The 26,878-nt window shown below is 44.0% G+C and overlaps 2 protein-coding genes across 4 annotated transcripts in view; one reads left to right on the top strand and one right to left on the bottom strand.

Moving 5' to 3' along the window:
• LOC110302827 (MOB-like protein phocein) overlaps nucleotides 1–18,173 on the bottom strand; it is a 52,282-nt gene extending 34,109 nt beyond the window's left edge. Inside the window, exons 1-4 of one of the 2 annotated variants that reach the window (XM_021173589.1) lie at nucleotides 17,913–18,173; nucleotides 17,135–17,299; nucleotides 15,548–15,637; nucleotides 15,049–15,287 (exon numbers count right to left, since the gene is read on the bottom strand). In XM_021173589.1, coding sequence (XP_021029248.1) covers nucleotides 15,237–15,287; nucleotides 15,548–15,637; nucleotides 17,135–17,299; nucleotides 17,913–17,915 — 309 coding nt within the window. In that variant the 5' untranslated portion in view covers nucleotides 17,916–18,173 and the 3' untranslated portion in view covers nucleotides 15,049–15,236. Of the gene's footprint in view, nucleotides 1–15,048; nucleotides 15,288–15,547; nucleotides 15,638–17,134; nucleotides 17,300–17,912 lie in introns of those variants that run through there. The other variant, XM_021173595.2, reaches the window with a different exon arrangement.
• Nucleotides 18,083–26,878, top strand: part of Hspd1 (heat shock protein family D (Hsp60) member 1) — a 10,697-nt gene continuing 1,901 nt past the window's right edge. Inside the window, exons 1-9 of one of the 2 annotated variants that reach the window (XM_021173571.2) lie at nucleotides 18,083–18,337; nucleotides 19,387–19,562; nucleotides 21,577–21,829; nucleotides 22,551–22,633; nucleotides 23,175–23,270; nucleotides 24,183–24,276; nucleotides 24,505–24,673; nucleotides 25,070–25,169; nucleotides 25,602–25,847. In XM_021173571.2, coding sequence (XP_021029230.1) covers nucleotides 19,389–19,562; nucleotides 21,577–21,829; nucleotides 22,551–22,633; nucleotides 23,175–23,270; nucleotides 24,183–24,276; nucleotides 24,505–24,673; nucleotides 25,070–25,169; nucleotides 25,602–25,847 — 1,215 coding nt within the window. In that variant the 5' untranslated portion in view covers nucleotides 18,083–18,337; nucleotides 19,387–19,388. Of the gene's footprint in view, nucleotides 18,338–18,400; nucleotides 18,550–19,386; nucleotides 19,563–21,576; nucleotides 21,830–22,550; nucleotides 22,634–23,174; nucleotides 23,271–24,182; nucleotides 24,277–24,504; nucleotides 24,674–25,069; nucleotides 25,170–25,601; nucleotides 25,848–26,878 lie in introns of those variants that run through there. The other variant, XM_021173561.1, reaches the window with a different exon arrangement.

Genomic DNA, 26,878 nt, shown 5'->3' with positions numbered 1-26,878 from the left:
AACCTCATGGTATTGGCACAAAAACAAACACATTAGTCAATAGACTCAAATTGAAGACTTAGACATGCTGGGCGAGTGGTGGTGCACACCTTTAATCCCAGCACCCGGGAGGCAGAGGCAGGTGGATTTCTGAGTTCAAGGCCAGCCTGGTCTACAAAGTGAGTTCCAGGACAGCCAGGGCTACACAGAGAAACCCTGTCTCAAAAAACAAACAAAAACAAAAACCAAAATGTCCAGCATCCTTAGCCATCATGAAAATGCAAATTCAAAATGACTGAGAGTGTATGTCACACCTTTCAGAAGGGCTAAGATCAAAAACAAGGGATAGCTCATGCTAGAGAGGATGTGGAGCAAAAGGAACACTTCTCCATTGCTGGTGGAAGTGCAAACTAGTACAGCCACTGTGAAAATCAGAATAGTTTTTCAAAAAGTTGTGAATTGATCTATCTCAAGATCCAGCTATACTACTTTTGGGGATTTACCCAAAGGATGCTCCATCCTACCACAAGAACACTTGCTTAACCATGGATATTGTAACTTTAGTCATAATAGCCAGAAACTGGAAACAACCTAGATGCCCCTCGACAGAAGAATGAATAGAGACTGTGGTCCATTTACACAATGAAGTATTACTTAGCTGTTTAAAAACAATGACAACATGAACTTTGCAGGCAAATGGATGAAACTGGAGAAAACAGTTATCCTGAGTGAGTTAGCCCAAAACCAGAAAGACAAGTATGGTATGTATTCACTTGTAAGTGGATATTAGCAGTTAAGAAAATGACAACCAAGTTACAATTCATAGATCCAGAGAAGTTAGGTAAAGAGAAGGGATCTAAGGGGGGACATGTAGATCTCCCTTAAGACAGGAAAGAGAATAGATTTTATGGCAGTCTGGGGTAGGGAATGATGAGAAGGTGGATCATGTTTGTGGTGAGATGGATAGAGGGAGAGAGTTTGGGGAGAGATGGCTGGAATTGGGGAGACTCTGAGGGGTAGTGTGGAAACCCAGTGCAGTGTAAACTTCCTGGAATCTATGAAGGTGATCCTAATGAGTACTCCTAATAATGGGGACTATGGAGTCTCAACAGGCCGTCTCTATAGCTAGGTAACACTTCCAGTGATGGGACTAGGGTTACATTCAATTGAGTTGTTGGCCAAGGGGGTTCCATGGAAATCCCCAAACAACACAGGCTTCTGCTAAGACAAAGAGTTCCTCTTTGCAAACTGACAGCAGGGACCTCATTGCTGAGGACAACACCCACACAACTCATTGAATACAGAGAAGTCAAGCTGGTGCCTATATGGAGTGTTCACCCCTATGTTCTAGTTTTTTAGATGTTGGAAAGTACTTCACAGGCTACTAAAAGAGAAACATGGAAGCCAAACCATCCACAAAGCTTTTGACCTAAACTCTATCCAGCCTGCAAAATATACTGTGGGACCGTGAAAAGCAGCCTGTTTTCTGGTCAAGCGAGACTTATTCTGGAGACCCAGTAGGAACTCTACAAGGGACGAAACAGTGAGTCATGCTCCTATACAGACATGCTCCCAGCCTGACACCATGGAGCCCCCAACTCCATAATCCTGTGACTACCAGTCACACCCCCAAATTCCTGGTATCCTGGCTAGACTCTACCCGCCCATGTGGGAACCACCTAGTGCCCCCTCTTCCCCTACCCTCTTCTCCCTTAGGCCCCAGGGCTGACCGAGATGCCCCCGGGACCCCACTTTGTTCTCAGCTCTTCCATTGTGTCCAGCGACATCCTGTGATTCCCAAGAGCTAGAACCTGTCATCGCTGGCCTCCATGATGCCCAGAGACCTCAGATTGCTCCCTCTCCACTGCACCCTCCACAACCACCACCCCACCCCCACCCCAGGACTGTGCTTCTCGTGGCTTGCCACTGCCAGACGCCCACCCAGAGGGCCACTTGGAGAGCACGTGGCAGTTTCCCCCCCACCCCCACCCGCCCCGTTTCTGCCTGCCCAGAGCATCAGAACTCTGGCGGGACACGGGTTCTCTCCCACCCCCTTTATTCCTCCATGCCCACCGCTCGACAATATATAGGGCAATGGTGGCACAGAACTTGTGGGAGTAGTCAGGCCAATGTCTGATTTGACTTAAGGCCCACTGTACAAGAAGGTACCCATACCTGACACTGCTTGGGTAACCAAAACCAAGAGACCTAAGGTAAAACCAAATACTACTAGCCTAAATAATGAAAAAAGTATCAATAAGATGACACCTAGTGATAGTCTGTTGCACTCATAGATCAGTATGAGTACTTTATCCAGCCATCATCAAAAAAGCTTCCTCCTGCAGCATATGGGAACAGATGTAGAGACCATAGTCAAACATGCAGAGAGATAATCTAAATGGGATGTCCTTCCCTCAGAGATGAGAAAAAAAAAACAAACAAGGAAGAGGAATCAGAAAGATTGTAAGAGCCAGAGAGGATGGAGGACATCAGGAGAACAAGACCCCCTGAACCAACTAAGCAAGGTGCACATGAGCTCACAGAGACTGGAGCAGCTAGCACAGGGCCTACAAGGGTCTGCAGCAAGTCCTCTTATACTACAGCATTAGCTTAGTATTTTATGGAACTCCTGGCTGTGAGAAGGGGTGGGTCTCTGACAATTGTGTCTGCTGTTGGGACTCTTTTCCTCCTGTTGGTTAGCATGTCTAACTTTAATATGATAGTTTGTGCTACATATTATTTTTTATTTTGTCATGTTTGTTTTGGTATAGGGGAATTTTAATCCAGCAATATGGCTGCTTTGGCAATGGTTCACATCTGAAGACCTTCTAGGTCTTTGTGATCCAGCTAGGATACAGACATGTCCTTAGTACACATCTTTAGTCCCTAACAATGAAGGTAAGGTTAGTTTGTAGAAGGAGGCAGCCATGTTTGAAAGTAACTTTACCCAACTGAGGTGCAGAGAACGCAAAGAATCAGAGAAAGATTGACAGAAAGAGTCAGAGATAGGGTATGACCAACTCTCACAAGAATGGAGAGGAAAGAGAGGTTGAGGGAGGGGGGAGGTAGCTTTATCAGGACAGCTTTACAGAGACACATTGCAGGTAAAGACAGAATGAACCAGAGAATGAGAAGGAGCCAGATGATTAGAACAGATGGCCAGAGTTAGTTTGAGGCAAAGCAGAGCAACTCAGTCAGAGGCTGAAAGAGAAGTCAGACTGAAGTTCAGAAAGAACTAGAAAGGGTGAGTTTGTTCAGCAGTAAGCCTCTGAGACAACAATTGCATCTGGAGAATAAAAGTTACTTTTACACTTGGAAGCTAACTCTTTTCTAGTAAGAGAAAGAAAGGGAATGGATCTGGAGGGGGGAGATAGTGGGGTGGAACTAGGAGGAGTAGAGGGAGGGGAAACTATAATCAGGATATATTATATAAGAAAAGAATCTATTTCAGTGAAGGAAAAATGCATATATATATGTGTGTGTATATATATACACACACATATATATATATATATAATTCTAAAGCATCATAAGTAATTCTGCAAATATTCAATATAAAATTCACTTGAGGGCTGGAGAGATGGCTCAGCAGTTAAGAGCACTGACTGCTCTTCCAAAGGTCCTGAGTTCAATTCCCAGCAACCACATGGTGGCTCACAACCATCTGTAATAGGATCTGATACCCTCTTCTGGTGTGTCTGAAGACAGCTACAATGTACTCATATAAATATATATAAATAAAACTAAATAAATCTTTAAAAAATAAAATAAAATTCACTTGGAGAATTTTGTTGTTTTGAGACAGGGAATTGCTGTGTAGTCCGGGCTAGCCTTGATCTCTACCTAGTTCCTCCTGACCCTTAGCCTGAGAGTTGCATACAAACTAACATTTCGGGCAAATACTACATCTGGCTTGTTCTTTGGGGAATTTTAAAATCCAAGTGTTTAAAGGAGAGTTTTCCTATGTGTGGTGCTGTTTTAAGCTTCTTCCCTTGGGATGTCTAGGTGCTGCTGCACACCAATGGGGAAGGATGGAGCAGAGCAGAGTTCTGCGGTCTGCCTCTTCCCTTGGGGTGTTTGGGACCCTGTGCACACAGGGTGAGAAAAGATGACTGGAAGTCAAGAATATGTGGGTCAGCAGTGAATGTTGGGGGTAGGAGGTCTCCGAAGAGTTTAGTTTCACAGCTCTTCCATGTTACAGCTCTTTTAGAAAACAGCTTTCTTAGAAGATGATTAACAAAACAGATTGTGCTCTTTAGTCAGGGTGAACAAGGACTATATAAATTTTGGAAAATGGGAAGGAGTTCTTAGGGTAAAGTTTCATGGGCTGAGGTTTAAGGTTCTGGGGAGGGGATACCTCATTTGCATGGAGAGGCATCCCTGGAAGTTGAACTTGTAATTTTGCCCAGGATTGCATGGCATTCCACAGGTAGAGTGTGGGGGTTGAACTCTCTAGATAGGGTAGAGAAGAGGCAGCCCTGTTGAAAAAGGGAGTCCTCCATTTTGTGCCAAGCTCAGGGGAACTATCTAGACATGGTAGATGTCAGCCTTAAGAAGCAGGCAGGGTTTCCCAACAGCTATGTAGCTGTGGCTATCCTTGAACACATTATGTAGCCCTGAGAAGGCTAAGTTGATTCCATGACAAGCTTTAAGTTGCCAGTTCAAGAGACTGGGCCTAAGAACTGGGCAAGTCCAGGCAAACCCAGGCAAGTCAGTTACTAGGACAAAAACAAAAACAAGCCAGGCTTCAGGCAGCTAGTCAGAAACTGCCCTGCCATCAGCAGCTGCCCCTCTGCCACCTGGCCTGAGGCAAGGACAATGGGTCAGCAGTAGTTTCCAGACCTCCTCTGTAACAGTTTCCAGCCCCCCACCTCCCCCCCCCCCAAGCTCCAGCAGTGGTTCTGAAACATCCTTAGAGGTAGAGCCAAGACTAAGATAGACATCACCAGCCTTTCCCAGGAATTCCCCTAATGTGCTTTAAATCTGGCCTGTGAGCTCACTTCAGGGTTTCTCTGTCTTGGTAATGGGAGACCCCAGCATGCTGAATTTCTGCAGAGAAAAACACTCTTTGTGTTTACACGCTATTTGAGTCTGAGGTATCATTCTTCAGCAAATCATGGACCCTCACAGCCCAACCTGGCCTCAGATTTACAGTGATCGTCCTGTCTAAGCCATGTGAGTGCTAAAGCACACAAGACTTAAAATGAATGGAAATGCCAATGTGTAGAGAATCCTACACTACAGAGTAGAATGCTTAAGTTTTGAAGCAGACAATTGGCATTTTGTTTAGGCTCCACCCCACAGTTACCTGGCAACAGCGGGCCGGCATACAACAACCCCACTGTAAACAATGCATGAAGCAGCTGAAACAGAAAACACCACAGCAGATTGAGCAAAGTTGAAGCAGGGGAAATATGGCAGTGTATGTTCACAGCTGAATAAATTAATACCTAGATGTTTTTATACATCTTCAACAAGTATTTCCTTTTGATGGATGTTGTTGTAGACATAATTTTGCATTTACAGAATATGTAACTTTGACCAAGTTGCCCCTGCTGATGATCATCGTGTAGTATTTATGCCCTTCTGCTATCATTCTCTACACTGAATAGAACCAGTAGGGTAGTGTGGAAGTAACTGTGTCTTGAATTTGTTTTTATCAATACCAGGTCATGACATGTAGCCCAGGCTGGCCCCCCAAAAAGAAAAAGACAGAGGTTATCTACCAGATACAACATCCCATCATTAAGAATACACCTTATTTTTTTTCTCTGCAGTATTATGTACACTTTTAACCTAGGTAAGTAGATTCAAGGCTAGCCTGCTCTACAAAGTGAGTTTCAGGCCAGTCCAGATACATAATAAGACCACATCTCAAAAAAAGAACTTTTGAAAATATATCGTCCAATTCAAGTGAAACCCCTCTGAAAATGGCTTGAAGTGGAAACTTACGGTTTCTTTGGAAAGTAGTTGTGTTAGATGGTGTTTTGTTAAGGCAAACACATAAAAGAACGTTTCATTGAAGCAAACACAGGTGAAAGACTAAGGCAGACTCATGAAGGATCTTTAGCTGAAGCAGACACAGAAGAAAGGATGTTCTGCTAAAACAAGCATGTAAAAGGACATGTGAGGGGGCTGGAGAGGTGGCTCAGCAGGTAAGAGCACTGACTGCTCTTCCGAAGGTCCTGAGTTCAATTCCCAGCAACCACATGGTGGCTCACAACCACCTGTGATGAGATCTGACACCCTCTTCTGGTGCATCTGAAGACAGCTCTGCTTACATATAATAATAAATAAATAAATCTTTAAAAAAAAAAAAAAGGACACGTGAGGAAGGATTCTTTGATAAGAACAATCATATATTTGCCCGTCTTACATTGCATAGTTGAGCTCCGTTTGTCAGGACTCCATTGAGAGAAACATGCCAAAAAAAAAAAAAAAAAAAAACCCAAACAAACAAAAAAACCAAACCAACAACAACCTTCTGGTGATGTGCTGCAGTTTCTTCACACTTTCTTGGACTCAGGCTGATTAACAGAGTGATGTCAGATGAGACAGACACATGTGCTGAGGCAAGACACATGGAGAACATGTGATGTTTTGAGAGAGTATAAAAAGGACTCAACAGACAGTGACAGGAAGATGAGCTAGGCTTGCTACTAGAACTACCTGAAATGCTTGTGGGTCTCAAGTCTTCCCTGATTGTGGCACAGTTGAGATCTTCTGGCATCCCTCTTGGTCCCCGCTGACTAGTCACATACATAAACACAATAAAAGCAATATACAGCAATCCAATAGCTAAAGTCAAATTAAATGCAGAGAAACGTAAAGCAATTCCACTAAAATCAGGGACAAGATAAGGATGTTTATTCTCCCCAGATCTCTTCAATAGATTACCTGAAGTTCTACCTAGAGCAGGAAGACAACTGAAGGAGATCAAGGAGTTATAAATTGGAAAAGAAAAAGACAAAGTATTGCTATATGCAGATATGATAGTATATATAAGTAACCCCAAAACTCTACCAGAGAACTCCTATAAATGATAAATATCTTCAGCAAAGTGGCTATATGCAAAATTAACTGGAAAAAAAAAACAGTAGCCCTGTTTTATACAAACAATAAATGGACTAAGAAAGAAATCTGGGAAACAATACCCTTCATGATAGTTGCAAATAATATTAAATATATTGGTATAACAGGTACAGGAAACAATTTCCTGAACAGAACACAAATAACTCAGGCACTAATATCAACAATTAATAAATGGGACCTCATGAAACTGAAAAAATTCTGTAAGGGAAATGACACTGTCAATAGGACAAAATGGCAACTTACAGATTGGGAAAAGATTTTTACCAACCACATCTGACAGAGGGCTGATATCCAAATAACCCAATTGAAAAATGGGGTACAAGCCGGGAGTGGTGGCACACACCTTTAATCCCAGCACTCGGGAGGCAGAGAGAGGCAGATTTCTGAGTTCGAGGCCAGCCTGGTCTACAAAGTGAGTTCCAGGACAGCTAGGGCTATCTATACAGAGAAACCCTGTCTCGAAAAAACAAAAAATAAAAAACAAAACATGAAAAATAAAAAACAAAACACAAAAAATGGGGTGCAGAGCAAAACAGAGAATTCTAAACAGAGGACTCTTTAATAGCCTAGAAACACTTAAAAAAATGCTCAATGTCCTTAGTTGTCAGGGAAACTCAAAATGACCCTAAGATTCCACCTTACACCGATTAGAATGGCAAAGATCAAAAAATCAAGTGACAGCACGTGCTATTGAGGACATGGAGTAAGGGAAACACTTCTCTATTGCTGGTGGGATTGCAAACTTGTACAACCACTCTGGAAATCAATTTGGTGGTTTCTCAGAAAGCTTGGAAATAGCTCTTCCTCAAGATGTAGCTATACCACTTTTGGAAATATACCCAAAAGGTACTCCACCATACCACAAGGACACTTTCTCAAATATATTCATCGCAGCTTTATTTGTAATAGTCAGAAACTGAAAACAATTCAGATGTTCAACAGAGAAATGGATGAAGAGAATGTGGTTCATTTACATAATGGAGTACCACTCAGCTATTAAAAACAAGGACATCATGAATTTTGCAGGCAAAATAGAACAGGATAGAACTACAGAAGATTATCTCTGAGTGAGGTAACACAGACCACAAAGGACATGCGTGGTACTGGATACCCACACTATAATCCACAATCGCCCACAAAAGCTAAATAGTAAGGAGGGCTCAAGGGAGGATGCTTGAATTTTACTCGGATGGAGAAATAAAGCAGTCATTGACGTTGTATGGAGGGAGGGAGCTGGGTGGGAGAGGGGAGTGTGAAGGGGAATGGAGTGGGGGTGTAGGGAGAGCCAGGGAGGGAGGGCCAGGAGAGTGAACAGAAATAGGCAGAAGCTGGCGTGGGGGAGCATCTCTAGGATGTGGCAGAGACCTGGGATGGGAGAGACTCTAGGGAGTCTATGGAGGGGGGGGGATGACTCTAGCAGTAGGGGATATGGAGCCTGAAGTGGTCACTTCCTGCATCCAGACAGGACTCCCAGTGGAGGGATAAGGACACCAACCCACCCATAAAACCTTTTGCCTAAAACATGTCCTGCCTACAAGAAGTGCAGGGACAAAGATGGAGCAGAGACAGAGGGAATGGCCAACCAATGACTGGCCCAAATGGAGTCCCATGAGAGAGAATGAATCCCTGATGCTATTAATCATACTCTGTTATGCTTGTTCTAGCATAACTGTCCTCTGAGAGACTCCACCCAGCAGCTGACTGAAACAGATGCAGAGACCCACAGCCAAACATTAGACAGAGCTCAAAGAGTCTTGTGGAAGAGGTGGGAAAGGATTAAAGGACCAGGAGGGGATACAGACTCCACAGGAAGATCAACAGTGTCAACTAACTTGGACCTTTGAGGGCTCCCAGGGAACCACCAACCAAGAAGCATGTCTGGGCTGGACCTACCCCCCACCCTAAAATATATGTAGCAGATGTGCAGCCTGGTCTTTTTGTGGGTTCTCAGGTAACTGGAGTGGGGCTGTCCCTGACTGTGATGCTTGCCTGTGGATCCTGTTCTCTGCTGGGCTGCCTGGCCTGGCCTCAGTGAGAAAGGATGTGCCTAGTCCTCCAATGATTTGATGTGCCAGGGTGGGTTGGTACTGGGGCAGGGGGCTTTCCCTTATCAGAGGAGAAGAGGGGATGGGAAGAGGAGTAGGTGTTGGGAGGACTGGGATGAGGGGGTCTGGGATCAGGATGTAAAGTGAATAAATAAATAAATTAATGAAAAAAATGCAGAATTCTCAGTTACTCCAGCACCATGTCTGCCTGCACACTGCCATGCTCCCCACCATGATGGTAGTGGACTGAACCACTGAAAGTGTAAGCCAGCCCCAATGAAATGTTTTTGTTTATAAGAGTTGTCTTGGTCATAGTATCTCTTCGCAGTAATAAAACCCTAAGACACCCTTCATGGCCTCTGCAGCAGCTCCTGCCCTGCATGAGTTCCTGTCCTGAGTTCCTGTCCTGACTTCCTTTGATGATGAACAGTGATGTGCAAGTGTAAACTAAATAAATCTTTTCCTCCCAACTTGCTTTGTGGTTATGTTGTTTCATTGCAGCCGTAGAAACCCTAAGAAAAACTTTGACGTTTTTCATTTAATGTCTGTATATGTGTAGGCATGTATGTACCATGTTGCACCTGTGGAGAGCAGAGGACAATTTGAGGGAGTTAGGTCTCTCTTTCCCCTGCGTGGATCCTCAGGTGATCAGGCTTGGAGGTAAGCTACTTTACCTGACTTTGTATTTTGTGTGAAATGTTTATTGTTGTTTTGAGGTTCAAGATAGGGTCATCTTGTATAGCCCATACTGGCCTCAACTCCTGATCCTTTTGCCTCAGTCTCCAAATAACTGTGATTGCAGGCATACACCATTATACTTGGGCTCACGTTCCTGTTAAATATAGGGGAGGCTGGAGATGTAGCTCTGTGGCAAAGGCCCAAGTACAATCCTTTGCACCAAGAAAGAAGAAACAAACAATAAGGAATGGATTCAATTCTTCTGTCTTTTACAGCTGAATCTAAATTTAAATGTCACAAAGAATTAAGCTTTAGCTGGGTGTGGGAGGATCGGGTGTTAAGGCCAGGCTCTGCTGCTTAGTTTGAAACCAATCTGTGCTGCACGAGACCCTCTCAAACAAAAACAACACAGGCATGCGCACGCACACAGACACACACACACACACACACACACACACACACACACACACACCAAATAAAGAAAAAGGAGCTTTGAGGCTTTGTTACAAAATACTTTTAGTTTTATTTAACTTTAAGATATGATTTGGAAGCTGGGTGTAGAGGTCTTTGCCTGTAAAGAAAGCCAGCACGTTGGAGGTAGAGGCAGGAGGATCATCCAAGTTCATGTCTAGCCAGAAAGTTCAGGCTACAAAACTCAAACAAAAAGGAGGAAGAAGAGCCGGAGAGATGGCTGAGTGGTTAAGAGCACTCGATGCTCCTGCGAGCTGGAGAAATGGCAGAGTGATTAAGAGTGCTGGCTACTTCTTCAAAGCACCCATATTTGATTCCCAGCACCCAGATGGTAGCTCATTAACTGTCTGTTACTCCAATCTCAGGGGATCTGATTCCCTCTTCTGGCATTCTAGGGCACCAGGCACATGTGATGTAGATATACATGTTGGCAAGATACATACATTAAAAATAAATAAAATTTAAGAATAGATATTACTTGAGCGTCAGCCTTTAAGAGACCATTACAGCACTTTTCTTGTCTATAACTGGTGTGGTAGTGCCTACCTTGAGTGCCAGTACTCAGGAAGAGGAGCAGGTAGAGCTCTGTAACTTCAAGGCCTGCCTGGTCTACATAGCAAGCTCCAGGCTGGCTCATGTTACATGGTGAGACCCTGCCAAAGGGTTTCACATTGCAGCCCACCCTTGCTGGCGACTCATTATGTGGTGTAGCTTCTTTAATTTGCAGCAATCCTGCTGCTAGTCCCTAAATTCTGGGATTAGAGGCATAAGCTACTATGCCTGCTTTGTTTTTGTTTTTGAATAGATTTTTTTATTTTATGTGTGAGTGTTTTGCCTATGCATATGTATGCACCATGTGTATGCCCGGTTCCTGTGGAGGTCAGAAGGAAGGTCTGGATCCCCTTTAACTAGAGTTGTGAACATCCACGTGCTGGGGACTGAACCTACATCCTCTGTAAGAGGAACAGATAACCTTAACTGGTAGATAATCTCCCAGCTCCCTTAGTCACTTTTATTTATTTTATTTTATTTTTATTTTTTAAAAAATCTTCTAAGAATTATTTATTTTATGTACATGAGTACTCTATAGCTGTCAGACACACCAGAAGAGGGCATCGGATCCCATTACAGATGGTTGTAAGCCACCATGTGGTTGCTGGGACTTGAACTCAGGACCTCTGGAAGACCACTCAGTGCTTCTAACTGCTGAGCCATCTCTCCAGCCCCTTTATTTTATTTTATATTATTAATTTAAGTTGAAACTGGAGCCTTCCACATACACTACCACTGAGCTACATACATCCTCAGCCCTCTTTTTTTTTTTTTTTTTTTTTGGTTTTTTGAGACAGGGTTTCTCTGTATAGCCCTGGCCTGGCTGTCCTGGAACTCACTTTGTAGACCAGGCTGGCCTCGAACTCAGAAATCTGCCTGCCTCTGCCTCCCGAGTGCTGGGATTAAAGGCGTGTGCCACCAACGCCCGGCAGAGCCCTCTTTTTATATTGAGATGGTGTCTAAGCTGCTCTGGTAGGCCTACAATTTGTGACCCTCCTGCTTCAACCTCCCAAGTCCTGGGATTATATGTCTGTGCCACCAGGCCTAGGTTAAAATTGTTTTGGATTTTATGTGTATGAGTGTTTTGCCTACATGTATGTTTGTGCACTGCATATGTATGTACATGTGTGCACTGTGTCTGAGGCAGGTAAAATATCAGATTCCCTTAAACTGGAGTTAAGAATAATTATAAGCTAAATATGGATGATTCACAGAGGACCTGTGTTGTGTTTTATAAAAAATAAAGAGCCAAGGATGTGTTTGATAGAGGCATAGTTTAGTGAGGTGGAAGGGGGTGTCTCTGTGGGCTCATGCCTGAGCAATAGTCAGGCACTATAGCACATTCCTGTAATCTCAGTCACTCAGAGAATGAGACAGGATGACAAGCTGAAGGCCAAATTAAAGCATCTAGAGCCAGGAATGGTGGTGCAAGCATGCAATTCCAGCACTTGGGAGGCAGAGGGAGGAGGGTGGGGAGTTCAAGACCACCCTGAGGGATACGAGATAGTCTCAAATACCCAGGGTTAGTTAGGGTTATAGCTCCGTCAACTGAGTGCCTGATTGAGATGGATCAAGCCCAGGGTTTGATCCTGACCACAGAAGAGGAAGCAGTTGGTTGCACATACCGATAATCTCAGCACTTGGGAGGTGGAAGTGGGAAAATCACAAGTTCAAAGTCACCTTCAATTTACAAGTGAAGCTTGAGGCCATTTGGGGGTTATGTGATACTTGTCTCAAAAACAAAACTGCATCTATAGATGTACTTCAGTGGCGGAGTGATTGCCCATTGTATGTTAGGAGGGAGGAAAAGGCCAAGATTTAGCCAGGTGTTGTGAATCATACCTGTTATAATTCCAGCACTTCGGAGGCAGCAGCAGAAGAGCTGCTGAGTTTGAGCAAACCTGGGCTACAGTCTTTTTTTAAAAAAATTGTTCCAAAACAAAACAGGAGCTGGGAGTGCTTGGCTTGTAAGCATGAAGACGTGCACTTAAATCCCAAGCACCCACATCACAAAGCTGGGCATGATATACACATCTGTCCCCCAGGCTTTGCACTGTGGGGGCAGATAAGATTGCTGCTGGGGTTGGCTAGCCATCAAGCTAGCTCCAGGTTCAGTGAGACCTGACACGATCACAATACCCAGTTGTCCTCTTCTGGCCCAAACCTGTACATACACAAAAGCCAGGGACAAACTGAAAGAAAACACTTACCACAAAGAAAAACCCAAATTAGATGATTTCCTTAAGGTGGTGACTACTGACTACAGAAATCAGGAGTCCAGCCTAGATCAACGCTTCCCTACTTATAATGCTGTCACTTCTAAGTAAACGTTTTGAGGACCAAGGTTAGGTTCTAAAGTTGGATTCCATTCCCATAATTACTTGGCATATTGAAAATAGCAAGGCCCAACCACACCCACTAAAAGCTTTGGGCCTCCTGTGATTCCTGACTAGTCTAATTCTTGAAGAAATCAATTATGAGATTATATTGGTAATATAAGACACATAAGAAACACTTCTATAATCCAAACACCCAAGGAGGCTGAGGCTTCTATCTAGTTTACATAGTGAATCACCGTCTAAAAGAACACAGCACTGAGAACGTGGGCTGGTCTATCATATCAGCTGCTTATCATTTGTCCAACAGGAAAATAAGAAAAAGCCTGACTGGTAAAACAAAGGAAGACAGACATAATCACACACATCTTTAAACTACTACTCTTGCTCCGGTCCAATTTTTTGTTTTTTCTTTTCCCCTCATTACAGGTGGTTGTGAGCCACCATGCGGTTGCTGGGATTTGCACTCATGATCTCCGGAAGAGCAATCAGTGCTCTTAACCACTGAACCATCTCACCAGCCCACATAAACAGATCTTAAGTCCCACCTGGTAAACACAAGTTCTAGGTCAGCTAGGACTGGGCTAATAAGATTAGTTTCCAAGTACATTGTTAGCTACGTCTGAGGCAGAGTATAAAACTGATGACCCACTTGGATTTCTAAGAACTCATATTCTATCTAAATTTGATAACTAGGCCTTGGCATATCAAAAGCACTAAACATGTAAACACCCACATCCATACTGAAGGACACACAAGGAATTATGATTTATGCTTTTTTGTTCTGAAATTAACTGTATTCAAATATGGAATGCTAGGTTTATCTCAGTGGTCTAAAGCTTCTCTAGTATGCAGGTCATGTTAGATCCCAGAACAAGAAAACAAAAACATTTTTGGGAGTGCTGCTAACCACAAAAAAACTCAGTATTTTTTTTAATTACCTTGAACTGGATTTTATTCATGAATGCTGCTTGTTAGTGCACCACATACACATAGGCAGGGCTTGAAGGCCCTTGAGTGGGCTACCATCCAGGTTCTGCAAGCCAAATCTGGGTCTTGGGTCCTCTGGGAGCAATCTCTCTGGCTTCCTCCCCAGCCCCTACCCCCAGAGACAGGGTTTTCCTGTGTAGACCTGGTTATCCTGGACCTTGCACTACAGACCAAGCTGGCCTTGCATTCACAAGCCTCTCTCCTCCTGAGTGCTGGGATTAAAGGTATGAGCCATCTTTGCCTGGTCCTGTGCTTAATTTTTCCAAACAAATTTTGGTTATGATTTGGAAATTAAGACATGCTCAGAAAATAATAATTTCCAAAAATAAAAGATTAAGGCCCACCCCTATCTCTGTAACCAGAAGACTTGTACCACATGCTTCTTATACTTGTTTTACAATGCTGCTAACTTTACTTTCTGTCCGTTACCCGCCACCCCCAACTTTACACAACCTTGGGTCACCCAGGAATTGTAAACGTCACGTGAAGTTGCAACTGAGAAAATGCCTTCATTGATTGGCCCATAGGAAAGTTGACGGCACAGAATCTTAATGGTGGATGTGGGAAGCACCTGGGCAGGTGGCAGTGGGTTGTGTAAGGAAGCAGGCTGAGAAGGGGAGGAAGCTGTAACATTCCTCTTTGCTTCAGCTCTTGCCCAGTTTCCTGTAGTAGCTGAGATGCACTTTCTTCTCCAAGTAGCATTTAGTCAGCAGTTTATTACAGGAATAGAATGTAAACTAAAACAGTACCTAAGTATAAGTTCCCGTGGCTTATATCATTCATCTATGTAATAATGCCAAATTCATCCCGAAAATTCATTTACCTAGAAAATCCTTATTTCTCAGAACTCTTAACTATGCAGCTTCCTTGGGAGAAAACGACCTGAAATTACCGAAGACTGTCCATTCATTTACATCATTTTATTTGGAAATGTTTGTAACAGTACAGTGAAACTAAAGGTCAGAGACAATGGCTGTCAGTTTAGGCATCATCCGTTTATTATAAAAGGGAGGCATGGAAATTATTTACATGATGAAATAGTTCAGACATCAGTGGAATGGCAGCTTCACGTGACACCATTTCAACAGTGATTTCAGTCAACGTACTTTCCAAGAATGTCACCATCTCTAAATAAGAAATAATCCTGTGAATAAAGAGACTATTGGTTAAGATAGTCATAGCAAATATAACTCATTTTAAATTATTAGCTTTGCCGGGCAGTGGTGGCACACACCTTTATCCCAGCACTTGGGAGGCAGAGGCAGGTGGATTTCTGAGTTCGGGGCCAGCCTGGTTTACAGAGTGAGTTCCAGGACAGCCAGGGCTACACAGAGAAACCTTGTCTCGAACCCCCCCCCCCAAATAAAAAAATATAGATAAATAGAAATGATGAGCTTGGCTTACCTTGTCGTCTAGAACTACTTTGGTGCCTCCATATTCTGGGAGAAGAACTTTATCTCCAACTTTCACACTCACAGGCTCAATCTCTCCACTCTGGTGAAAAGAGTCACCTGTTAGCCAAGAGTCTGTTTGTCTTGCTCACTAGACACACAGTGAACTTTTTGTTTCAGTATGCACACCAGGGGCCTCCGGCCTCAGGTTTGTGTTAATTATAGGCATTAACCGGTCCCATTAAACTCTGTAACTTTTAAATCACTAAATTAATGAAATGCGCCCAAACCAGTATGTTCTTAGGTACCTAATTAGTGGTCAAGCAATATAATTTACATTAAATACAGATCCCTACAATATAAGAATTGCGTAGTTACAATATGGAGGAGACACTCACTAAAACTTCATTTCAGTGGACAGCTAAGGCTGGCTGACTTTCTACTGTTAAATATTAACACACCCTGTAGACCAAGTAAAATAAAGCAGCTTGTACCACCAGACAGTAAATGATCATGTATGATTTCTTTCAACAAAAGTTTGGCACTACCTTTCTCCGTTTAACATACATTTACTGACTGAATGCCCTTGCTATCTATCAGAGACTGAAGTGGAATGTCCACTCCCTCTAATACTCTGGCGATTTAGTTAAGTAAAGAACACCCACAGTAGTTCCACCTCCCTTCTCAGGTCTCAGGCCAACTAAAACTCAATGGTGTAAGATTAAAACTATTTCAGTGTCTGGGCTCCCCCACCCCTGCCACTTCACCCTTTCTTTCTGGGGAAGGGAGAGGGAGACAGGGTCAATATCAAAATTGACAGGCCATCAATTCCAGATCCTTCTACCTCAGCACTATACCCTTCTCCCAACCTGTGCTTAGAATTAGTTCTGTACCTCCTTCAACTCTGAAATGGCCGTGGGGTTTATCTACTTGTGCGACCTTTTTGTCATTTAAATTTTGAAGAGTAGGATATATAAAATAGCTACAGAGGTATTTCATATTGTAAGATTTTGTTTTACTTTTTTGGGACATGGTATCATCCTGTACCTCCTGCTGGCCTAAAAGATTCTACAGTCCACCTGCCTTAGGCTCCAAAGAACCTGGGCCACAGGCATGAGCCACCATCAAGGCAGGCACTTTTCAGTCTCTAGAGCGTGGGGCACTGCAGAGTGAGCTCAGTGGGTTAAACAGGTAAGTAGACTTGCTATGAAAGTAGGGGAGCCCAAACTGGGATCCTAAAACTGGAGTAAAAAGGCTGTAACCCGCAACATGCTGAGGGCCAGAAACCAGACTACTCAACACTTTACCCCAAAGGAGTAAGGTGGAGATGCCCCTGCTACACAGCATACAGACATGTGCACATACAATACACAAATTTGTCACACAAATACCTTTTGCCTTTCTTCAGAAATATAAAACAATTCTAAAACAATATAAAACAGTCATTTTCCTGAATGGGAGGTTCTTTGTGAATTGAAATTTGACTTGAAATTATTTCCCAAAAATCTGCCATTGTAATTCATTTTTTTAATTAACAAAGGAATTCCCCTCCTTCCACATCACACTCGAATTCAGTACCACTCCAGGGGCGCCAGTTTACCTTTCCTTTCCCGCCGGACCCCACAGCCACGACCGTTGCTTGCAACACTTTTCCTTGAGACTTTTCTGGAAGCATAATGCCACCTTTGGTTACAGTTTCGGCNGCACTCCTTTCAACCAATACTCTGTCAAAGAGCGGGAGAAACTTCCTAAAAGCTTGTCCAGCCTGTGGAGAGAAATGTGATCAAACAGAGTGTAAGTTCGAAGTGTCAGAACACCAACAGTTAAGACCACTGCAAGCCTTAACTCTCAACAGGTCAAAAATGACCTGTTCCAAAAAGGTCAAGAAAATTCAAGTGTACTTTTAGAATATACTCAGAGTTCCACTCTATATAGGACAAACTGAGTTTCATTTCCCTGCCTGGTGTGTGTGTGTGGGGGGTCTTCATTGCTAATCAGCAATCGCCACCTTGATCTATTCCAAGGTCAAACATTTCTTTAATTTTTTTTTTTTAATTCGAATAACGGGTGAGTGGTGTCACTTTTCGAGCCTGGATCTCAGTCTTTCTCCAACATAGGACACATCCACTGAAGCCCTGCCAGGGCAGGTGGGCTTCTGCGTGTGCATCGGGTTCCCGCCCCCTGCCCCAGACGCCTGTCGCACACGTGCGTGCGGCAAAGCCATGGTGGAGAGAGAAATGGCCTCGCTTCTGCAGAGCCATGGGCGGACACCGGACACTGACCGGACTCCTGTCCTGCTAGTACCAAAGCGCAAATGGGTTCGCCGTGGGCCGCAGGCCGAACCGGACCCGCAGGCCTGCCAACCACGAGACACTCACCATGACTCTCGCCTTCGCCGCCACCGCCGCAGCTCCGGACTCTGAACTCGGGCCGCTGCTGCAAGGAGAGTCCTGCGGGGCGGCTCGGGACACGTGAAAAGGCCGCGCAGCGCGCAGGCGCACTCAGCCCCCCGAGCGTGAGAGGGGGCGGCCACGCCGGCGCGCGCGCCGATTGGTGGCGAGGGCTCCGCGCAAGGGGGCCGACGCGGGCGGCCGGAGGCGGAAGAAAAGGGGAGCACTTTCTAGGCTTTTCCAGGCCGGCCTCCGAGGTGAAAGAACGAGCCCCCCTCCCGGAAATGACGCCACCTGACCTTTCACCCACGGGACGCGCGGGGCCTTCCGGAAGGTTCTAGAACGGACCGCGGCCCAGGAACCAGCGTAGGGCGGCGGGAGAGGGCTGAGGCCGGGGAGCTGAGGCGGCTCAGGTACGGAGGGCGGGGGCTGCGCGCGCCGCATGCAGATTGCAGGGCCCCGGCGTGGGAGAGAGCGGGGCGCGCGCGCGCGCACACGCGGGGCCGCGGGGCGGGGCCGAGGAGGGAGGGGACTCGGGCTCATTGCGGTGCGCGCCCAGAGCTGGGTCCCTCACTCGCCGCAGACGGCCTGCCTCGCCTCGTGCTCTCCTGCCGCCGCCCCGCAGGTACGCGGCCTCCGCATGCAGGGCGCCCCGGCGCTCGCGGGGCTGCTTGCAGCGCGGACCGAGCACGGAGGACTGGGGGGAGAAGTCTGGCAGCGACGCCGCAGGCTCGGCTCACTTGTCCAGGCCCAGCGGGGCCACGCTGGTTTCATCACGTGTGGCGGGGACCACGCGATCCAGGCCGAGCGCGGGAGCAAGGGCGGGCTAGGGTGGAAGCAACTTGGGCCCTCTGGTGCCACCTGCGCCTGGCGCACTGCAGGACTCTGTGGGAGGGTGTGAGGGGTCCTTTAGTCCGCGGTGGCCGCGGCGATCCGGTGTTCACTTTGACCTTGCTCGGGGCTCCTGGTCGGGAAGACACGTGGGGCCGCGAGGCTGGACTGACCTACTGTCTTTTTCCTCCGGCCTTGCTAACTGCTGTGTTACCGTAGCTCCGGGTGGATACCTGGCGACACTTTCAGAGGGTTTTGCACCGTCATGAGTACTTCTGTAGTTTTCTAGGCAACTGCATTTAGAACCTGCCTTGCTTACACCAACTTGATTTTTTTTTACTTTGGACACTTTAAGGAATGGATCTGCTCACAAGGCCGCTTTGGCAGTGAAAGATTAACTCGAGAGGGCAGAGTGGGTGGCCATGGGGATGTGGTTTTCTGTGCTTTGTGCTACTGCTGTAGGTCAGGCATGGGGTCAGCCTCCTTGATCAGTTGGCTAGCAGATTATGTCCTGAATCTGCAGCGCCCAGGCATGGTGGTTAGCAGAGGGCAGCCCAGCTCCAATCTAGCCTCCATGTTTTGAAGCACCGTTGGACAAGTTTGTAGTGATATTTCTTTTTTCCTTCCCCAGAAATGCTTCGACTACCCACAGTCCTTCGCCAGATGAGACCAGTGTCCCGGGCACTGGCTCCTCATCTCACTCGGGCCTATGCCAAAGATGTAAAATTTGGTGCGGATGCTCGAGCCTTAATGCTTCAAGGTGTAGACCTTTTAGCCGATGCTGTAGCTGTTACAATGGGGCCAAAGGTACCAGTATACTTAAATGGTGTTAAAGAATATAGTAGCAGCAAGACAGCAATTTGTTATCAAGTTTTGTGAAAAATCTAATTTTCATGTGGTACAACTTAGTGGTCTAGGTGTTATTTAGTTAGGAGGTCTATTAGTTGGTCATTCTACCCCCACGGTGTCCTTACAACTGCTCCAGGCGATCTGGGGGACTTTTGTACATTGTGATGTAATAGAGTAGTAATATCTCAAGGAGGATTTTCAAACCATAGTCATGATTTTGTGCATGCTTGCATTACATTTTGGATCTCTTCCCAGTTAGAGGGTATAGAGGGGAAAGTACAACTCAAGTCTAATAATACCTCAAAGTGAATAGCTGTAATGTGAGAGTTTACTCATTGTGCTGAAATATTCCAACATATAAGGCAAAATGCACTAGCATAGAATCATTGGTTTCTGTGGTCTTTTTTTTTTTTTTTTTTTTTTTTGATATATTATTTTTTTTTTTTTTTTTTTTTTTTCAAGATATATTATATGTAAGTACACTGTAGCTGTCTTCAGGCACACCAGAAGAGGGTGTCAGATCTCATTACGGGTGGTTGTGAGCCACCATGTGGTTGCTGGGATTTGAACTCCGGACCTTCGGAAGAGCAGTTAGTGCTCTTACCCCGCTGAGCCATCTCGCCAGCCTGGTTTCTGTGTTTTTTTTTCGCTTTGTTGTTTTGTCTGCATTTAATGTCTGTGAGGGTGCCAAGGTTCTGGGAACTGACTTGGGTCCTTTGGAAGAGGAACCTGTACTATTACCTCTGAGCCATCTTTACAAACTTTACTTTATGGGCTTTGTTGTTTGGAGGTTTTGTTTTTAAGACAGCATTTCTCCGGTAGCCTAGACTGTCCTGAGACTCAGAGTGATCCATCCACCAGCTTCTGCAACACACATCACCAGACTGTTTCACTTGCCCTTGGGAAAAAACCTTTGTGGTCTTCCATTCATCCCTTCATTGTACACCTCATGATTGCTACAATTTCCACATTGCAAAGAATTGTCCAGTTTTGGCTTTTGAGAGAGTCTCACTAGTTTAGTCTGAGTTCTAACTCCCTTGTGGCAAGGCTGTCCTTGAACAATTCACATCTCAAGTGTAGGAATTCAGTATTATACTCAGAGGGTCTCTAACCATAGCTGGCCCAGTCAGCCTTGAACCCGGAGCAGTGCTACGATCAGAGGTTGGGATCACACAGTTGTGTGGCTGAATAGGGAGCTATAGTACTTTGAGGACATCATTGGGTATGGTACACAGTCATTTTAAATTAATGCTAAAGAGCTACATAATCCCAACACTCAGGAGGCGTGGGCTGGTAGTTCTCTAAGTTTCAGGAAAGCCATGGCAACAATAGAAATCCTGTCTTGAAAAACAAAACAACAAAAAACCCTGCATCTTTAAGAACTGTTTACATAGCTCAAGACAATAGAAGTTTGGTTCAAATCCAAAAGTTGCCAATACTTGTTGGTGCCATATTTGAAGTTTTTTATTGAGTGAACCAGAAAAGCACATTATCTTACTGGCTGATATTTAGTGAATGGATTTTAAAGCAAAATATGTTTTAAAAATAGTTCATAAGCAGGGCTGTAGTGGTAGTGGTGCATGTCTCTTAATTCCAGCTAGCCTTTAGGAGGCAGAGGCAAGCAGATCTTTGTGTTTTGTGAGTTTGAGGACAGGCAAGGCTACACAGAAATGTCCTGTCTCAGAAAACAAAATAAACCTAGGTCATAGCCAAAACTCAAGTGCAAATGATGTGAAGAGTGTTCTGGGATTTGGCGGTTAACATCTGTGCTTTCTTGTTTTATAGGTGGCATCTGTTGTGCCTCATTCAATGTTAGACTCCTGGCAAATGATCAGTGTTCATTTTTTTATAGACCTAAGATGGTTGATTAACGTGGCTTTGGGATTCATGTTGCAGGATTGTTAAAAATGACAAATTTGAGGGTTATCATTGAGGGTTGCTTTTTTCTTTTCTTTTCTTTCTGTCACTGTAGGGAAGAACTGTGATTATTGAACAGAGTTGGGGAAGTCCCAAAGTCACAAAAGATGGGGTCACTGTTGCAAAGTCAATTGATTTAAAGGATAAATACAAAAATATTGGAGCTAAACTTGTTCAGGATGTTGCCAATAACACAAACGAAGAGGCTGGGGATGGCACCACCACTGCCACTGTTCTGGCACGATCTATTGCCAAGGAGGGCTTTGAGAAGATCAGCAAAGGAGCTAATCCAGTGGAAATCCGGAGAGGTAAGAGTATATCCTTGATCCTATCCTATCCTGTAAAGAATTCTGTTGTCTTCATCTTTGTCCTTCTTATTACATTCGTTGTAGAGTTTGTGAGTGTTCGTTCTTGGTGGAGTTGCCCTTTCCTTACTTATGTGGGTTTCCAAGATGGAACTGAGGCTTCATTCAGACTTGTGGGTCAAGTACTTTTATCCCCTAGACCATCTTCCACATCTTGTTTTTTAACTTGTCTCAATTAATGGAAGTGAAAATTCAGGGTTCTCTGTAGACCAGGCTAGTTAGCTTCAAATTCAGAGATCTGCCTGCTTCTGCCTTCAGAGTGCTAGGATTAAAGGTGGGCACTACCACACCCAGCCCAAGACCCTGTACTCTTAACCTTTAAGCTATCTCTGCAGCCAAGAATGAGTAGGTCTCCTTAGCCTTCCCTGATATGGTGTCCTGTATAAATCCATGCTGGTCTCAAATTTTTAGCCATTCTGTCTTAGTCTTTTGGGTACTGGGATTACAGGTGTGAGCCACCACTCAACATCTAGGTCAAGTTTTCAAAATGTTGTTGGTTTTCAACTTAATTATGAAATTTTAAGAGATTGATTGAGTGCATACTGTGTTGTTTGGTACAGTTAGAGTGCAGTTAGGTTACATGTAAATGTTAAAAGAGTCTGTAAGTTTATACTTAGCTTGAGGACCTTGATAAGCATTGTAGTAACATACATTCTTGAACTAGGTGTGATGTTGGCTGTTGATGCTGTAATTGCTGAACTTAAGAAACAGTCTAAACCTGTGACAACCCCTGAAGAAATTGCTCAGGTAAGAATTTTACTAATTCAACCTATAGACAGGTTGGCCTTGAACTCAAATTCCCCTGCCTCTGAGTGCTTGGCTCATCACTGCCATGCCTACTAATTTGTATCTTAATAGGTGGCTTGTTGTAGTTTTATGTGGCTGTAAATAAGATTTGTGTTGTTTGTGCAGATATTCTTAGGTGATATCAATGTACCCTGTGCTACATGGGTTCAAACCTAGTCCTTGAAGCATAGCAGACAAGTATTTTTTTGTGTGTGCACCATATGCATGCATGAACCCATAGAAGGAGATGTTAGAGACAGTTGCCAGCCACTGTGTGGATGCCGAGTACTGACCTGAACAGCAAGTCATCTTAACCACTGAGCCATCTCTCCAGCCCCTTTATTTATTCTTACTTTGTCAGATAATGGAAGGACTAAGGGTGTGTCTCCATTTAACCAGGACTTCATTAAAATTACTATTAACTGTAAAATACTAGTATAGAGTGTCAAAGTTGAAAATACTAATCATAGCATTTAATTTTGAAGTAACTTGGTTATTTCAGGTTGCTACAATTTCTGCAAATGGAGACAAAGACATTGGGAACATCATTTCTGATGCAATGAAAAAGGTTGGAAGAAAGGGTGTCATCACAGTGAAGGCAAGTATGGGATTTGATATGTTTTGATAGTACCTTCAATGGGGTATCTGTCACCTGTTTTCCAAATAAAAAACTTGAGTGTCTTGTTTGTGCCAGCACAATTCATTCCTCTGTCTTAGCATCTGTAGTGAGTATGTGCTCACCATTAGTCTGAATCGGGAGCTTTGCCTCTTAACAATGAGTTCATCTAACTTATTAGCTCTCTGCTAGCTGTAAATAGGCTGGTGCTTCACTCTGTAATCCTGGCTGGCCTGGAACTCTTAAGCTTCAACCTTAGAGGGATCCCTCTGTCATCTCCTCGTGGGGACTAGAGGCATGTGCTCCTGTGCTCAGCTTTAGTGTGTGTCTTGAGATTTTGGTGGGAGTGTAGTTAGAGGTGCTGTGCAGCATTTCCATGTTGAACCCCTTAATGCCTATGCCATCTCTTGCTAGTTAGGTATATAATTTCAAGTGTTGGTTTTGCTCATGTTTTTGAGACAGGGTCTTACTATGTAGATAGTTCAAAATAGGCTTGTGTTTGTTTTAAAAGATTTTTATTTTCTATGTATGAGTGTTTGTCTGCACACATGTATATGTATGTGCACCATATGTGTACTGGGGCCTTGGAACCCGGAAGAAACAGCAGAATCCCTGGTACTGAGTTGAGAGCCACTATGTAGGTGCTGAGAACCTAACCCGGTTCTATTCAAGAAAAGCAAATGGGGCTGGAAAGCTGAATGGTTCAGAATTCAATCCCCAGCACCCACATGCTGGTTTATGACCATCTATAATGGGATATGGTGCCCTCTTCTGGCACACAGGTATACATGGAGATAGAGTACATAAAATAAGTATATCTTAAAGAACAGCAAGTGTTCTTAACCTCTGAGCCATCTTTAGGTTTAACTGACCTCTAATTCTTTGACTTTATAGGATGGAAAAACCCTGAATGATGAGCTAGAAATTATTGAAGGCATGAAGTTTGATAGAGGATATATTTCCCCGTATTTTATTAACACATCAAAAGGTAAGAGCTGGTCCAGAGATGAAATCTTCACACTATACTTTAAACTAGAAACTTACTGTCAGCTGTAGGCAGTGGATGTGGGTGATACAATAAAAATTGTGATATTTCAAACATTAATGGTTCAGTAAATGAAGAAAAGATCATGAGTTACTGATCTCATTGTGGAAGTAAATTGTTAATTTTCTCAGTACCGTTAGAATTTGGTTTTACTGCTCTCTGTATTTACAGGTCAAAAGTGTGAATTCCAAGATGCCTATGTCTTGTTGAGTGAAAAGAAAATTTCCAGTGTTCAGTCCATTGTCCCTGCTCTTGAAATTGCTAATGCTCATCGGAAGCCATTGGTCATAATCGCCGAAGACGTTGACGGAGAAGCTCTAAGCACGCTGGTTTTGAACAGGTAATAGATTGGGTTGTCATGTTTTTAGGTAGGAGGTGAATTCTGTTGCTTTTTGAAATTATTTCCCTGTTTTGCTTGTGTGTCTTAGAGGTGTAGTGTATGATATAGTGCTCTGTGCATTATGAGTCCATCTTAAGCCGGTCTCAAATGTGCATAATCCTTCAGCGGCTGCTTCCCACAGCCTCCCAGAGAGAACTATACGTGTCTTTTAACACTGGTATGGTTAGTACTGACCTGCAACTGTGCCTGCAATATAAGGGCAGCATTTGTTTAAGAAGGGGATCAGCTTGGAACAAGATTTGAAGAGTAGAGGTCCCCATCTTGTTGTTTTTCAGACCAGGAAAAAAGGTCCTCCCCCTTCAGTTTACATCTTACACAGTTAAATGTTCTTTACAGGCTAAAAGTTGGTCTTCAGGTTGTAGCAGTCAAAGCTCCAGGATTTGGGGACAATAGGAAGAACCAGCTTAAAGATATGGCTATTGCTACTGGTGGTGCGGTAAGTAAATCTTGTCATACTGCTTTGCTCAGTGATGTCTATGCTTTAATTAAACATTCTTCTCAAAACTTAAAACTAAGTGATTTTGTTCTGGTGTACCAGTGGCCTTGACATCTCAAAGAAAAACAGCATTTCTTTTTCTGGATATTTAAGCTTTATGTATATGGATGTTTTGTCTGGCTGTTTGTATGGTGTATGTATATCAGAAGGCGTCCATCCAGTTCCATAGGACTGCAGTTTATAGACAATTGTAAGCTGCCATGCTGCAACTTGAACTCAGGACACCTGGAAGAGCAGAGTAGCCTTCCAGTGCTCTTGACTGCTGAGACATCTTGCTAGCCCTGAAAAGCTGTTTTTTCTTACAAAATATCTGTGACATATAGTAATAAGCCTGGTATAATGGAATCCACTAACAGCACACCGCTTTTATAGGTGTTTGGAGAAGAGGGGTTGAATCTAAATCTTGAAGATGTTCAAGCTCATGACTTAGGAAAAGTTGGAGAGGTCATTGTCACCAAAGATGATGCCATGCTTTTGAAAGGAAAAGGTGACAAAGCTCACATTGAAAAACGTATTCAAGAAATCACTGAGCAGCTAGACATCACAACTAGTGAATATGAAAAGGAAAAGCTGAACGAGCGACTTGCTAAGCTTTCAGATGGAGTAGCTGTGTTGAAGGTAAGACTGACTTGCCGGTAAACATTTTAGGCTGAGTCTCGTTCGTGATACTGGTTCTGTGGTATTTACCAATAGTAACTAAATATCTTCTTTCCCCAAATTTTTAGTTTGTTTTGTTTTTTGAGTGTGCATATGACCAAAGTTTCCATGGAGTACATGTAGCAATCGGGGGCAACTATCAGCAGTTGGTTATCTACCTTTACACTGTGATTCCAGGAATACTCAGGCCATTGGCTTGCAGGGCAAGCAAGACCTTTGGCCCATTTGGGTCATATCTCAATGCCTTCTGAGCCATAAATAGGCATCTATCTCCTACTGGTATTATTATGCATGAGTCTGAAACCGGTCTTGTGCTGTGTCATGCAGTCTACCCCTACCCAATTCCCCAGCCTCGCTCTTCTCTTTTTCCTTTTTTTTTTTTTTTTTTAAGATTTATTTATTATATGTAAGTACACTGTAGCTGTCTTCAGACACTCCGGAAGAGGGCATCAGATCTTATTACGGATGGTTGTGAGCTACCATATGGTTGCTGGGATTTGAACTCAGGACCTTCGGAAGAGCAGTCAGTGCTCTTAACCACTGAGCCATCTCTCCAGCCCCTCTTTTTCCTTTTTCTCTGTGTAACCCTGACTGTCCTGGAACTCATTCTGTTCACTCTATAGACAGGATTTTCAGTCCTAGAACTCAATTAGTAGACCAGGCTATCCTTGAACTGGAAATCCATCTGCCTTTGCCTCCCAAGTGCTGGGATTTAAGGCATGTGCCCTGCTGCTTGGCTAGTATCCTTTTCTCACACAGCAGTACAGCTTGTGTGGGGAGGCTCAGGATTTTGTCAGCGGGACACATTATAACCTGTTATTCTAGAGTTGCTTCCTTTTGTTTTTTTTTTTTGTTTGTTTGTTTTTTTTTTGGTTTTTTTTTCCTTTTTTTTTTCTTTTTTTTTTTTTGGTTTTTTGAGACAGGGTTTCTCTGTGTAGTCCTGGCTGTCCTGGAACTCACTCTGTAGACCAGGCTGGCCTCGAACTCAGAAA

Source organism: Mus caroli, chromosome 1 (assembly GCF_900094665.2).
Source record: "Mus caroli chromosome 1, CAROLI_EIJ_v1.1, whole genome shotgun sequence".
In the NCBI taxonomy this organism is placed as follows: Eukaryota; Metazoa; Chordata; class Mammalia; order Rodentia; family Muridae; genus Mus; species Mus caroli.
Note: the sequence above shows the minus strand (reverse complement) of the source record. Positions and strands in the feature narration are given on the sequence as shown.